Source organism: Alnus glutinosa, chromosome 1 (assembly GCF_958979055.1).
Source record: "Alnus glutinosa chromosome 1, dhAlnGlut1.1, whole genome shotgun sequence".
In the NCBI taxonomy this organism is placed as follows: Eukaryota; Viridiplantae; Streptophyta; class Magnoliopsida; order Fagales; family Betulaceae; genus Alnus; species Alnus glutinosa.
In genome coordinates this window covers 11,491,153-11,507,042 of record NC_084886.1, presented here as the reverse complement: position 1 = coordinate 11,507,042, position 15,890 = coordinate 11,491,153, and the positions used below count along the sequence as shown (strand labels likewise).

Below are 15,890 nucleotides of genomic sequence, written 5' to 3'. Positions count from 1 at the left end.
GTAGAAGGCTTCTTGAACCTCAAAAGTAAATCTTTCATGTCGGCCCTAATACTGAATGCATCACCATCTGCTACCACGGTGGTCTTTAATTCGAAAGCTCATTGTTGAATGCTGTTTTTTGGTTCAGAGAAAAAGTATAAAGAAAAAAGCAAGGGCTTTCATAAGCCAGGAACATATTACATATCTTTGCATTTCATTTCTTCCAAACCATATGATTTTCCCATTTTAGTACAGTAGAGAAAACTTAATAGATAAATTAATGGGCTGTGCTTTGACTAAGCAAAAGACTAAACGTTCGAATTTTATCAAATGCTTCATTGAATTAGCATATACATTACACGAATTTATGAAAACATTGTTCTAGCAAGTATCACAATTGGCCACACAAAAGAAAATGTCTGCCTCCACCACTGCCTGCAGAAAATGAGAAGAGGATCATGTGAGTTTAATTACGTAAATTAGAGAAGAAAATAGCACTTATCCAAAAAAAAAAAGTAGAAAAAATTGAAGATAAGAAAACAGCAGTAAGTTAAATCAGAGGGACTCTGTTATCTCATTCTCCATATTCTTTTGCCCCTGGATTACTAGGTTTCAGAACCCCTCATATTTTTCAAGTTAGAGACTAGTGAGTGCCTCCTTGCTACTTTTCAATGGCGTTTTAATTTATGCAGATTAGGTAGTCATTTATAGTCAGATCCCCCACGAGTTATCAGGCATGTAAGTTTCTACTAACAGAATCCTAGAGTGGTGGGCATTTGGCTTTGAAAGGGATGAACATTCAAGTGTTACTCTGAATAAATGCATTGGTTATGCATTAACATTAATATCAATTCTCATGAATAATTGTTACTTCTTCTTGTGTGCGTGTGTGCTCATAGATTTTAGCTGATTTATTATTATTATTATTATTTTTCTGAGTTTAGAGAATGTATCTCTCTATAAAAGTGATATGACTATTGCCAGTATGGTGATTGGGAATATTTGTTTCCTGGAGTGAAGAAAACAGTGATGGGATTGATAGGAAAGCACATCTCTAGTAAAAATGAAAATGTAAGAAATGACAAATGTTTTCTGATGATTGCAAAATTTAGAGTGAATTTTAGGAATTTGGTATGTGCTTGCCTTCCAAATATAGGCCTGATACTTCAGAATGTGTTGGGGCTGGGCACTTGGATACTACATGCAATGCTTATCTTGTTACCAGGTAAAGTGGAATAGTTAATTCATGAATAATTTGTATTTGTTAGGAATACCAAGAAAAGAACCTGATAGAACAGTTCACCAAACAATTTCAGATTAGAAATTTGAATATCTTTATTTATTGGTGTAAAAAAATGTATCCTTTTTTTGCAAGTCAATATTAATAATTGGTATGCTATTGCCTTTCACAATGTGGTCTCACAAGTAGTTTGAGTTCTTCTAATGCGTTCTATTTGAGAAAACATTCTCACCTTGTAGTTAGGTGCTTAGCTGATTATCAACTTATCACATATGTTTCTTTGGTAAAGCAGGGTTCCTAGAATTTTCATAACTTCTTCAGAGTCTTTGAAAAGCAATGGAATTGATATATGCTGCAACACATTCATTGACTGAGGTGATGAATATTATATGAAACATCTGAGTTAGTGTTTTAAAGGTATATGGTGGCTTATGCTGAGGTTGCAATGAGACAATCAGCAAGGACAAGGGTATTTGGTCTAACAGGATCAATATTCTGTATTGTTGCCTATCTCAAGACCTGAGTTACCCTTTTTTGACACACATATTACGATGATACAGTTTTAAACACAATAAATTTTTTATGTAAGATGTTTACTGTCAGAATATATGTACTAGAATATTCACAGAGTTGATTGTAAATTACCATAGTTGTATTCCCTCACCTACAAATAGGAGCCGTTGTTTTGTAAATGCATTCAATATAGTTAATGAGAGCACAATATAGCCTTTGGGGCAATTCAAAGTGGTGGATGTAAGTCTTATTAACTGAACCACCTCAAAATTCCTTGTGTCTTTTCTTTCTCTTTGCTTCCGCTTTTCCTTTCCATATTTTATATTCCCCATAAATTTCTACATCTACAATGATTTGGTTCTGCCCACGGGATTTTGAAAAACTGGTAGTAAGTGTAAAATTATACATCTCCAACCTTAAAAAGCCAAGCAAAGAGATATTAGTGAATGATTTTGTGTGTACTTTTTTTTAGTGAATGAGTGTAAAATTTGTCATGGTAGTGATTTTAGTGAATGATTTTGTGTGCGCTTTTTTTTCTTCCTCGTAGTGATTTGAGCAGCAAGGAGACCTTGCTTCAAAGCTGTTCACAACTTCACATTATACATATTATATCATATCATGATTCCGAGATATAATGACTACAGAAAGCTTGGTTGCCCCAGCTGGAGCCATGCCTGTGTTTTTGTCTCTGCATATGGTGTTTTAATAATTTTGCCCCGAGGAATATTAGACATCCCAACACTTTTTTCTAAAATTTGGTTCAAACATGATGTGTTACAATTCTATGAGATCTGTCATTTTGAGAAATGTGACACAATCTCATAGGATTGTGACACATCATGTTAGAAACAAATTTTGAAAAAAAAATGTTGGGATCTCTAGCATTTCTCTTTTGCCCCATCCCTCAAGTTCTGATACACTTGTTTGAACAATTAGGAAATACTGTTTCCCTTTGCCATTGTGCACACTTAAATGGATCCTGTCATGGATAGCTATTGAGGATTCATTTAAATCGTTCAGAAAGAGCCATGCCTTTCAAGGACAAGAATCATTTCAACTTCCACATATGCACATTACACTTGTATGAAAATCATGCAACATGTTTGAATCCAGTGGCATATATACGTAGACACTTAAATGTTTACAGAAATTCTTAAAACTTGCATAGGTCATTGAGAAGCGGGGCATGCATCATACCTTTAGACATCTTGTTTATTGAATAGCACAAACGCAAGAGTTCCTTACTCCCTCAAGTTCCCCATCTTCTGACACACTGTAAACATATGAAAGGGTGAGAAGCATAGCAGAGTTTCTGTAGATAGACGAATACAAGCTAGGTATATTGTAGTTAACATAAGCGTCTAATACACGTACAGTTGTTAGAAGAATTAACTTGTAAATGTGAAAGACATGATTTTTCTTCTTGTCCCATATATATATTTCCTTTTGAGTCTACGAACATTGATTTCAAACTAATAATCCAACACAAAGAAGCTAGCCCATCATGAGAGTAAAGTCAGCGGGGGTGTGATTTTACCTTGGTTCAAATTCATGGACATGAGCAATATCTTTGCCATGAGCATCAGGCCAACTAACTTTCCTCTTTTCTACCGGTAGTTGATTACCATCAACTATTGTTGTTTTCTTGAGATTGCTCTTGAGAGCAGGTGGTTCAATGTGAGGCCCATTAGACCCACTTCTGCTACTGTAGCTGCCCCCATTGCTCCTATTTTGAAGTTGTAATTCATGATTATGGAGCTCTTCCATGACCCCATCTTTCTTTTCTGCAGGGAACTGCTTCTTGGTATTGTTGCTGTTGCTTTCTTCACCTTTGTTGTCCAAACTCCTTGATGGTACGTAGCAAGAGCACACTAAAGCAGTGCACCTGTTCTGCGCCGACGCCGCCAGGAGTACAGACGACAGGGTTGTACCTCTCCCAACCGTTTCTACTTATTGATACCATGTCCAGCCTTGGAGCTATGTGGGCTTTGGATTGGCATCAGATCAAACAAATGAAATGGTGAAGCATGACAGGGATAGATCGACTTTGTATACTATTAATGTGAGAGTTATCTATCTCCTAATGATTATAGCTTGCTTTGCCTTGGTTATTACCCTTGTTTTCTTTTCTTTTTGCTTCCTTGTAACCTTCCCTTTTTCCTGTATTGTTCAGAAAAAGAAAAAGATTATAGCTTGCTTTGCCTTTGCATATATGAGTGGGGATGGCCTCTTTGGGATGTGGGGTTGTGGTGGAGGAGGTACAATCATGTCTCGTGCCTCCCCACTAAAGCTTGTTCCCTTCTGCTTTTGCCTCGGTACTCATTTTAGTGAGGTGAAATGAAGCAAAAGGAAGAGAAAGAGAATGCTCAACTTTTTCGAATTCGGATTTTCAGCGATTTGTTATCTGAATTGTTAGCTTTTATGAGATTCACTGATCCAAACAGGTGGACGAACTGTCCAAAATTTGCTCGGACAAAAGAGTTTCATGAAAACTGTCTCATATTTATTGGCAATTCGAATAACAAAAGTTAGTTAAGATTTCTATCCCAACTTTATCACTGTTTTGGGATTCTTTTCATTGTTTGTTGCAGCAAGGGATGGCCTCATGGCCATCTTTTATGAGTTTGTAACAAGTGGGTTGACTGTTGAGTGAGCACAATTATGGATGTGGGGGATAAAAAGGGAATACTGATGTGATGTTCTTTTTGTTTAGTGTCTGTTTTGGGATGAATAAAGTGTAAAGAGGGTTAATAATTCATTTGGATCACTTAAAGGGACAGAAGCATCATTTGAGGTGGCTTACTCTTTTCCCTTTATTGATATTGCTATCTCTTGTAGAAATACTACCATTTTGCTGTAAATCCTTAAGTCTTACTTGTCATTAGACAAAGTTTTCCACCAATTTCTATAATAAGTAATGCTATGTAGTGTCACTTTTTCCAGAACTTATCCCGAAAACTTGACGTGGATGGCGCATTTATAATATATATAAGAGTAAATGCCACATTCGAAATAACAAATGCTCTATTCAAGTCACTTTTTCTGAAAGAATTTTAAAAAAAGTGATGCTACGTAGCATTACTCTTTCTCTAATTCAATTTATTAAAATGACCTCCGTTAAAAATGCATTTTGAACAAATGTGAGTCTAATATCCTAATAATTGTATTTGTTTATGTCATTTTCATATTTTTCAAATATTTTGATTTCTTTTGTTGAAATGCAAGAGCCAAACTATTCAATAGCATTAATTTGACTTTACTTAACTACTATGACCTAGAAACCGCAACCAATAACCATACCATTTAGAACATCTCCAGTAGCTTGAGGTATTTTATCCGGTCAAAAAGTGCATTTTTCTATTTTACCTATTCATTTTTTCATACAAACTCCAGCAAATTATTCACTCCTCTATATTTTAATTAAGTAATATTTTTGTTTTCTCTCTCTAGTCTTCGGATAGAAGATGAAAGAGAAATTAAAAAAAAAAAAAAAACTTGGACATTGTGCTACAATGAGTAGCAACTTATTGCTATTCCCTTAGCTAAAAATGTATTTTACCTTTTTTTTGAGCTAATCTGTTGGAGAAGAAAAATACAACCATTATGAGCCTTTTAGTTACGCTGCCGAGATGCTCTGATGCAATGAAGTGAAAGAAATACCATGGAAGATTCATTGGGCCACAGATAAACCCAATCTAGGCGTAATTGGGCCAGTCCAGTAGTCTATTCAACTATCGTGGCCCAAGATTGGCCTCCAACTCGGTCCAAGACTTTGGCCTTTCAGAACGAATAAGCCTCCTCTCTCTCTCTCTCTCTCCCTCTCTCTCTCCACAACAAGCAGTCAGCTCCTGCAGGCGAAGAATGAACAGGTACACATTTTCACATTTCCCACTAATCAAACACTGATATTCACAGAATCATTCTGTTCTAAGCGAAATTGAATTGCTTTGGCTCATCCTGATTCCGTTTCTTATTGGTTTATTATTTTTGTTTTCTGCTTTTTTGTGTATTCAGAATTTCTGTTTGTGTGTGTTTTTGTGCTCGCGTTGATTTGGAAAACCCTTATTCCTCTATTGTTGTGATGCCACTCGCTGTGTTTCTAACTTTTTCTTTTTTTTTCATAATTGTTGGTGTTACTTCGTCAGACTTGGTTTCAGAGGTTGAGTACCTGAAGCTTCCAAGTTTTTACTTTTTTATTTTTATTGTTTTTTTGGTATGCGTTATCTAGTCATGGGATATTGATTCCTATGTGTAATCTGTGGAACGCTTATTGGAATTTGAATTTGACAAGATTCTCTGCTCAAATGCCTCTAGAATCTTGTTCTTTCCATGCGTGATTGAAATCTTTATGAGAGTTTGTTCAATGGTATTCATATGCCGGCATGACAGATATTGTAAATGATTATCATTTTCGATAATATATTGTTTGCATTTCTTTTATGATTGCTTAGATTGCTGATACATCGATGGTTACAGTCTAATATATTATCTTCTCAAGCAGGGTGGTCGTGAGAAAACTTGCTGCTAATGTCGCTAGGTTAAGAGTTCGGCACGATTCTTTCTGCACGGATGCAGCTGCAAGAGTGTCTGGTTCTAATCATAGCCATGTAATAAACTCACCATATATGAATCACGGGTTTATTTATGTCCTATCTCATCTCAATTAAACTCTTTTTCTTTTCTTTTTTCTCCTGTTCATGTCAACGTGTCTGTCAATGGAGTTTAAGTTTTCATCTTTTAAGGTTCAGGCAGTAGAGTGATTCCTTTTTCCAAATTGACAACCTTCATTACGGGAGTAAAGGTTTTATCTCATCATATTAAGAAATTAGGTGGATAAAAAGGGTCCTGAAATGTGTGACTCAGACCATACAGATCACTGTGCACTTACATGTTACCAACTATAAAGAAAACAGTATCTCTTTTTCCAGTATTGGGTCTCTGCTTGGCCTTGGCATGCAACTTGGATGTTCTTGCACTAGTTACTTAACCCATTAATTAAGAAAGAGAAATAATGGAGCCTTTCCTAATCTTCTATAGCATCTTATGCTACTTGTTTTTGTGCTGCATGGGACTTCTCTGTGCTTTTTAGAAAGAAGAATATGAGCACGCCTCCTGCTCAAGATTTCCAACTGATTTTCAGCAGCAGATAATATGTTCTTATTGGTATAATTTACTAAACTTATAAAGGGGATGATAAAGTGGAGAAACAGATGCTCATAAGGAGTTAAAGATGATTGATGGTGAATTGATCTCTTGAGATTTGTTTTTGACTAAATTTGCATGCACCTTATAGCTTTCAATAACATCCTCCCTCCGTGTAGTGGTTTCTGGAACCTATTGTTCCTAGTTATTTACAAGGATGACGGTGGCAAGTGATTATTCATTAACTAGAAGCTCTTTTTATGTTATATATGATAATAAAACAAACGAGCATACGTAAGTACATATCTACAGGTGCGTATTTGTGTATAAAACTGTTTGTTTTAGAATGCTTTTACCTGTTTTTGTTTTCAGTTCTCTTCTTGAATATACTCATAAATTCTTAACAAGTTCTACCTATGTAAATTAATTGTAATCCTGAAATTAATTGATTTGCTTGAAAATTAGGAGCATGAAGAGAAACATGAGTTCAGTAATAACATTCAGCAGTATGACATTGCTATTGTTGGAGGAGGCATGGTTGGAATGGCTCTAGCTTGTTCCTTGGGTAGGTAATGTTTTGTGTTTATTTTAGTCACCTTCCTTCCCTAAACCATGATGTACTGTAGTCCGTGTAAAAGATTGGAGGAAGAGGGGAGGGGGAGGAATTATTTGGCTAATCCCTGTTGCAATTCTGTTATGTAATATGAAATCTTGTTCAGTTTTACTCATTAGCTTAATATTATTTTCCTATCTATAGTTTCGTTTTGTTTCCTAGTAGGGATTAAGAGTGACATCATAACCAGATTGCCACCAAGTCAATTAATTTCATGATAGTAATTATATAAATGTATTTGGTTTGGGAGATGATGTTCGAAGAGATTGACATTCCGATCAGTTGCTTTAAAATTTCACAACTATCATCTTCGATGTATTTGCAGCAAGCATGCCATTGACAAAGCACTTAAATGTTGCCATCATTGATAGCAATCCTGCATTGGGAAGTAAAGTATGCTTCAAAAAAGAAGACCCCCCCGGTCCAAGGGTCAGTACAGTCACACCTGCAACTATCTCTCTTTTCAAAGGTATTAACTTTGATATTTTTTTTCATTTTCAATCATGCTCTGTGCCAACTTCAAATTTGCTTAATTTTAATTATATCATATATTGTTCAAAATACCTGAAAACTTGATCTACCTGATCAGACCCAATCAAATTGACCAAAACTGGTTGGGGTCAAGCAAAAGTAATTTTAGGTTCCGAATGGGGGGCTAGGTTGGAAGTTGGGTTTATATAATTGGGTTTTTGACCTATAAAACCCGACCCTCGTGTGTGTGTGTGTGTGTGTGTGTGTATTTATATATATACTTATTTTATGCCTCAGCCTCACACAAACCCCAGCCGCCCCTCAGAAAAAAAGAAAAAAAATCTCTATCTCACAGCTCTCAGTCTCCTCCTACTGTCCCACCTATTATCTACCATAGCGCCACCACCCTTAGTCCTGCACCACGGTCCATTGTCTAAGGCAAGGTGAGGTGAGCTCGTGATGTAAGACATTAAAATAAGAAAATAAATTTCAGTCTCTTAGACCTGGTTCCCAGTCCTGCCCATTCTCTGCCACGGTGCCACTTGCAATCTGAAACAATAAAAAAAGAAAAACTTTTCAATCTGTCAGACTTGGTTTTAGTGAGCCTTTCATGGTCGAACCCATGATCATGGGCTTCATTGAGTTCTAATAAAAAAGCTCACCATCCAATTGACCTACTTGATTTATCACCTATCGACCCTTGTTGGTGTTGGTGTTGTTTGGTATGAAGTGAATCTAAGATCGGTTCGGTTGAGCATTTTAACTTCTGATCCTCAGTTAGGTTAGAAGTTGAAAGAACACCTCATCCGATCTAAGGAGGTAGATTTACTTCCCTAATTTTGTATAAAGCTCAATTAATCTATGCTACTGTTTTTGAAGAATTTATCAAAATAAATTAGGGAAAAATACTGTAGATGTCCTTGTGGTTTGAACTTTTATAAAATCATTCTCTAGGGTTTAAAACACATAAAACACTTGTTAAGGTATGCATCATTATCAAATCACTCCCTCTGTTATTTTTTTTTTAACGGTGAGCAATACGTAAGTTGATGGTCACGTTATATCCAATAAAATTTTGACACGTGTACATGTCGTTGAGTTAGCCCAATTAACTTCGCCACATCATTTAAACATGCCACATTAGGAAAAAAAAAAAGAAAAAGAAAAAAGAAGAGAGAGAGGTGGTGGTTGGAGGTGGTTGAACCACCTCTATTGGCCAAAGGAGGTGGCCGAATCACCCAAAAGGCCATTGGGGGGATTCGGGCACCCCCAACCTAGCCTTTAGGGGTGGCCGAACCAACTCCTAATGGCCTTTGGGAGTAACTGAATCACTCCCAGTGGCCAAAGGGAGTGGTTTGGCTACCCTAACCACCCCTCCCTCCCTCTCTCTCTCTCTCTCATTTTTTCTTGGTTTTCGTTTTTTTTTCTGATGTAATTTAATTGGATATGACGTGATTGTCAGTCTACGTGTCATTGCTCACCGTTAAAAATATAATGGAAGGACTAATTTGATAATGGTTCATACCTTAATGAGTGATTTGATATGTTTTAAACCCTATGGAATGATTTCATGCATTTTAAACCCTGGGGAGTGATTTGATAAAAGATAACTACATGAACCTCTTCAATATTTTTCCCAATAAATTAAGCTATAAAAATTCATAATGTCCTGTTGTACAACTTCTATGTAAGTTGGGTGTTGGTTAGAGCTGGTGAAGTATGGCAAGCTTGACATTTGTCATTTTCATGTTGTTATCACTTGATGTTAGAAGATCTTATTCTATAATGACAGTTTGTCTAGCTTGCCAAGCAAGATAAATAATTTATGATTTAATTTACGTAAGAATAATTGCTTATTATATATAACTTTTTTATACCATCGACGGATACTTGTTTGTGAAAACAATTGGAGTTGCTTGTTTAAACCAATTCAGTTGATGTAAGTTTTTTTTTCTAAAAAAATGACAGATTACATAGAAGTTGTACAACAGAATTGTAAAACTTGGCGCTCCAATTGCATTAAGTCAAAGTAAGTCCCAAATGGCCTAAACTAATAATCAAATCCCAAATTCTTTTAAGTCAAATTTAATTTGGGTTGAAGCCAAGAGGCCCAAAGGTTCAAGTCATGTTCTACTAAGTTAAATTTGAGTGGGTCGTTCTACAAGCCCATAAAGCCATTTCAATAAGTTTTATTCCTAAAATGCCCTCATTAGTGAGGGTAAGTTAAGACATTTCACTTGATGACGCCTCCAAAAATAACTACCCGCTCATCCTTATTATAAGTAGGAAGCGAGGTGGTTGGATAAGCGGATATACACTTAGCCGCACACACACACACACACACACACATTCCACTACTGTTTTTTTTGCTGATGAAATCTTGGACCTGCCTTGAAATACTTTTGTTTCAAAAGGATGATCAAACCTCTATCAAAGGCCCTTCCTAAGTGAGACTAACAGCAATTGTACTTTGCAGATGTTGGTGCTTGGCAATACGTAGAAAGCCATCGACATGCATATTTTGATAAAATGCAGGTAATCATTTGTACTTCCTCCTTTTTTTGTGGCAATGTTATTTTTTTGATAAGTGCAAATGTTATTAAAAAATAGCGTAAGGTGCCCCTAGTACACACGGAGTATACAAGAAGCAACAGCCTCAATACCGACCCAACCCGACCCAAGCACAACCCACAAAAAACCCAACCTGTAAGCCCCTAAAGCTCCTAAAGCACACAACCCTTAATCTAATCTAACCACCTATGCTCCTCATCAAGTGCAGAGAGGCAGGCCCCAGTTTCCGCCTCTTGCTCCGTAGTCCCGAACCCCATTGAAGAGCAAAACATAGACCACTCCAATGGAAAGAGAAACTGGGGACCACCCGCAGAGTTGAGAGGACGAGCTCGACTAGAACAACCCCCTCCTAATCAGTCACTTCAATTATTTTTTTGTCTGCTGTTTTGATTATAATTTCCTTTTAATTGCTTAATGTGATATGAAGTTCTAAAATACTTGGAAGTTCCAGTTCCCAATGTATTGAGCCATTCAGTTGTATGTGTCACTTAATTCCTATATATTGACCCGTTGATGTTTCCCACTATCATGCATTTTATATTTATTTAAATTGTGGAAATTAGAAAAGATGGATTATTAATTCATTTACCAAGATAATTAAGGACATGTATTAAATTGCTAAAATGAAAATGTTAAGACAGATTAGTGAGCAGGAAGTTTAAGGTAGAATTAGGAATCATGCATTCTGTGAAGCTAGAGTTTGCTTAGCTTGATCAATCATTCTTCTTAAAGATTTAGGGGTTGGGTTCAAAAATGTAACTGCACTCCTGCAGGTTATAGACTAATACGAGTCATAAGTTCTCTAACTGATAGGGTAAGGAATTATCAATTTGGTCATGTTGAGGAGAAGAAGGATTGAGCAATCTCTGAAAAGATCATCATCAATGCCTAGTGAAGGTGGGATATCAGTCATTTAATTTGTGTTAGTAGGAAGAAGTGTTGATTTACAGGAATTAGAAAAAGGACAAAGAATCGCCTACTTGCCAAGGTGCTGAAGTGGGGAGTTTCACATTTGAATCCTTAGGACATTGTTTATGTCCACTTGACACGATATGCAGCTGGTGTTTTACTCGTCTCTACCCTGTGTAATTGCTTTTAGGCATTGTATATGAAACTTTAACCATGTGATTTTTTCTGCTTAAAGGAGAATCGTATATCTGTGTGCGCACTACGTTTTGAGATAAGACTGATAATGTCTCCAGGAAAACTATATTAAAGTTATCTTCTATGTTTTGATGATTTTCTGTAGGTTTGGGATTATACTGGCTTAGGATACACAAGCTACAATGCAAGAGACATAAATAAAGAAGTTTTAGGGTAAGCATACAAATAGGAAGAAGACAAATTTCGTTCTTGTAATCTTTCAAATTACTAATGGCAGATGACTTTGTGCTACAGTTGTGTAGTGGAGAATAAGGTTCTTCACGGTTCTCTGCTGTCATGTATAGAGGTACATATGTTTGTTATTAATTTGTCATAAATATGGTATATAATCTCTTCTTTTGTTTTTGAGTTCAGTCAAATGCTTTGCTCCCGCACTCATCATATTCTATTGGATTTATTCCTTTCAGTACATCCCTTTTTTAGTCTCATGAAAAAAAATTTCCTTGCTCAATATTGGATCACTAAGTATATAGTCTTGTCTAAACAGTGTGCAAATACTAATATGGTGAATGTGCAAAGTTTTTATCTCCTTTTATGAAGAATTGCCGTCATCTATCGCATTTACTTACTGATAAAATTCCATTGAAAAGGATTTTGATTCAACTTCAAAAGAATATGTGAGGCAGGGTGTAGGTTTAGAACATGAATTGTCTGTAGTATGATCAGTCCTTTCTCCATGGCCCAACCACCATAGTTGCATTGGCCAAGCTCCCTTGAATAACCTCATTGCTTAAGTATCTCTTGGAAAGTTCGAGACCCCTCTCTGATGCTCTTATCAGCGTAGATGCTAGCCCTTGAGGCATCATAAAACCATTTATGTCAGTTTCCCTGCAATGTTTCATGTAAACCTGAGAATCATTTGCAATTAAGTATTTTCACTTGATTTATGGAGTTTTGTTATTGTCCTTTTGTCTGTTGGATATCGTTTTTTCATTGGGCACTGTTGGATAATGTTCTTACTATTATAACAGGTGTAACAATATAACTAAGAAAATTTCTTCTAATTTACATTTTCTTTTTAATTTTTTAAGTGGGCTTTGATTATTGGGAATTTGCCTCTCTTCGTATTAGTCATTTAGTATCTCTGTTGCTTCTTATTGCTAGAGTGGTACGACACTGACATAATGCTCTTCTCAATTCCAGTATGATGAATGTGATCCCCTGATCTGTTAATAGCGATCTACTCATTCGTCCCAATTTAAATGTCTTATTTTCCTTTTTGGGAGATCTCAAGATACAAGTCCACTTTCTAAAAGTGTGTTCTAACATATTCAATTTCTTATTCACCCTTACCTTCCGTAAAAAGCAAACAATATTCTTGTTAAAAATCGTGTCACTTTTAATATAAAGTAAAGAGATTTTGGGATGAACACTATACATATACCTTTTTATTAATGGTTTCAAACTAAAACTTGTATGTTGGGTCAAAGGGAGTATAAGATGTCTTCCCTAGTTCACATTTTTCTTTTAGTGCCATAGCAATTTGGTCATTCGATATATACCCAGCCTACTTTTTTTCCCATGCTGACTCATGAATAGATGAACCCATAATTTTGTCATTATCAAATGCCTTTCCTCATGCAACGTAAATGGGTATACTTGCTGTAAATTATGAGGCTTTTGCAACTAAGGAATCTGAAACTTTTTAACAGAATACAGATTTCCAGAAGACCATCTATCCCTCCAGGTTAACTTCAATGACTTTACATCCGAAGTCTTCATCCTTGGGGATGGACAGCACATCATCAAGGACACCGTTGTCTTCTCTGCAGCATTTAGCAAAGCTGGAATTGACTGATGGCAATTGCCTATATGCAAAGTTGGTGGTAATTTTATCTTCCATGTAAATGATCGTGTATTGCTACTTGATGAATAGTAGGATGAATAATTGTCCATTTTATTCAGTGGGTAAGATCTATTGAATAACATTTGTCGCCGATTACATACTGAGGTGTCTAGTATTCAATTTTCTTGATGCTTATTGCAGGTTGGAGCTGATGGTGGCAAGTCGCGCGTCAGGGAGTTAGCAGGATTCAAGACAACCGGATGGAATTACTCGCAGAATGCAGTCATATGTACTGTAGAACATACTGATGGAAACCGATGTGCATGGCAGCGGTTTCTACCTGCTGGTCCAATTGCACTTTTGCCAATGGGTGATAATTTTAGCAATATTGTGTGGACTATGAACCCAAAAGAGTCAATGGACCGTAAATCAATGAGTGAGGATGATTTTGTGAAAGATGTAAATAGTGCTCTGGATTATGGATATGGTCCTCATCCTAAGTCAAGCTTATTAGGAAATGCAGACATGTTTTCTTGGCTTAGAGGAGATGTGACGTTATCAGCCAATGAGTGTTTTGAAGTTCCACCGAAAGTAGTTAAGTTGGCTTCTGAAAGAAAGGTGTTTCCATTGTCTTTAATGCATGCCAATCACTATGCATCGAAGCATGTGGTTCTAATTGGTGATGCTGCACACACGGTTCATCCTCTGGCTGGTCAAGGAGTCAATTTGGGTTTTGGAGATGCACTTGCTCTATCAAGAGTCATTGCCGAGGGTATAGCTGTAGGCACTGACATTGGAGAGGTACGTGTTTTTGCAAATATTTTCTTTTCTGCAAAGATGTCCCCTTTTGATTTTGATTGTTCCATTTTCTTTTCTTTTAGGTTTTGATTTTTTGCTTATTTTTCTTTTTGAATCAGTGCTATGTTCTTCAAATTAGTACTTGAATATTAGGTAGAGAAATGGATTGGTGGAAATACCTGAATAGAGGGATGATGGAATCAGTTAAACAAACTTGTCCTAACCATATTGGGATATAGAAAATTTTGGTCTCCCCTGATTATGTAATTGGAATATATTTATCATCTCTAAGAGAACAACATGCTTTGTGCGTTGAATTATTTATTTTTGAGATGTTATTTTGTTTTCCTTTTATGTGCAAGCTGATTTGCAGAGATTCAACTTATGCAGGTAAGTCTATTAAAGAAATATGAGGAGGAGAGAAAACTGGCAAATATTACGATGATGGCAATCCTGGATGGTTTTCAGAAGGCATACTCTGTTGATTTTGGACCCCTGAATATACTGCGAGCCGCGGCACTCCATGGGGCGCACTATATTTCACCTCTTAAAAGAAGTATCATTTCATATGCATCAGGGGAACAGAGGCTGCCGCTCTTTTCTTGAGAAACACTGTAAATATCCTGACCAGAGGATATCAACGAAGGACTAGACTTTTTGCACATTATGTAGCAATGAATAAAAATATTTTTCTTTCATCAATCTTGTACAGTGTCCGTAGCAATATCCTAATATCGGCAGAGATCGAAGAGCCTATTTCAATGACCAATCTTCTCGTTTCACGTTCAAGTTAATGATATTATATTCAATGAGATTGTGTTGACATGATCGCTTTCTCTTTTATGAAACAAGTACAACCAAGCACATGGTCGCTTTATCTTCTCTAGTAAAAAGCCTCCAAATAGATAACTTCTATCTCACTTTTCATGGATATGGGATCAGGGAAATGGGAAATGGTAAAAAAAACAAAAAAACCTAGTACTTGTTTGTTTCGGAGTAAAATGTTTTTGCTGAAATTATTTTTTAAGAAAATAATTTATGTTTAATTAAAATATACACATCAACTAAATATGATCATATATTTTCATATAATCTAAATTGCAAGGAAAAGAGAGAGAGAGACAACGAAGAAGAGCTCCGGAGAAAAAGAAAGAGTATAGGAAGCTTTCGGGAGTGAGATTGAGATCTAGTGTAATTGTCTATTCATATTGTTAGCAATTTGGACAGGTAATTGTGAGAGGACCCTTGTGAAGCCTACTTGCTTGAACAGGTGTTCAGACAGCCCCTAGTACTTGTTCGGGCATGTAAGTCTCATAAAGGACCATCTTACAATTGTTTGCCCGAATGTGTGGAAGAGCAATGAAAAATGATTTATGCAAATAAAAAGCGTAAAACATTTTACAAATGGACATATGTATTGGACCAAACCTTTTGTTATGTTCAAAATCGACTAAAAATATTTTTTTCTATTTTAATATTTTTGATTGCGCTGTGAAATTCATTTTTTTTTCCTCTCTTTTATTTTATTATTTTTATTTGAGTTGCTAACTCAACGGTAGAGTACTCAGCTTTTAAGTGCAACTAGCACCTTTTACACATTTTTACGAAGCAAC

At 36.1% G+C, this 15,890-nt stretch overlaps 1 protein-coding gene and 1 long non-coding RNA gene across 2 annotated transcripts; one reads left to right on the top strand and one right to left on the bottom strand.

Annotated features, from left to right (window-relative positions):
* Positions 1–276: 276 nt before the first annotated feature.
* On the bottom strand, positions 277–3,977 carry LOC133872605 (uncharacterized). Its single transcript, XR_009901061.1, has 3 exons — positions 3,270–3,977; positions 2,930–3,005; positions 277–414 (listed from the first exon to the last, which is right to left on the bottom strand). It is a non-coding gene; the product is annotated as an uncharacterized LOC133872605 (long non-coding RNA).
* A 1,515-nt stretch (positions 3,978–5,492) lies between these two features.
* LOC133872584 (uncharacterized) lies at positions 5,493–15,100 on the top strand. Its single transcript, XM_062310143.1, has 10 exons — positions 5,493–5,601; positions 6,234–6,339; positions 7,340–7,439; positions 7,813–7,956; positions 10,435–10,493; positions 11,779–11,846; positions 11,928–11,979; positions 13,346–13,519; positions 13,681–14,280; positions 14,668–15,100. The coding sequence occupies exons 1-10, from the start codon at positions 5,594–5,596 to the stop codon at positions 14,881–14,883; spliced, it is 1,527 nt and encodes a 508-aa protein (XP_062166127.1). The 5' UTR covers positions 5,493–5,593; the 3' UTR covers positions 14,884–15,100.
* The last annotated feature ends 790 nt before the right edge of the window (positions 15,101–15,890 follow it).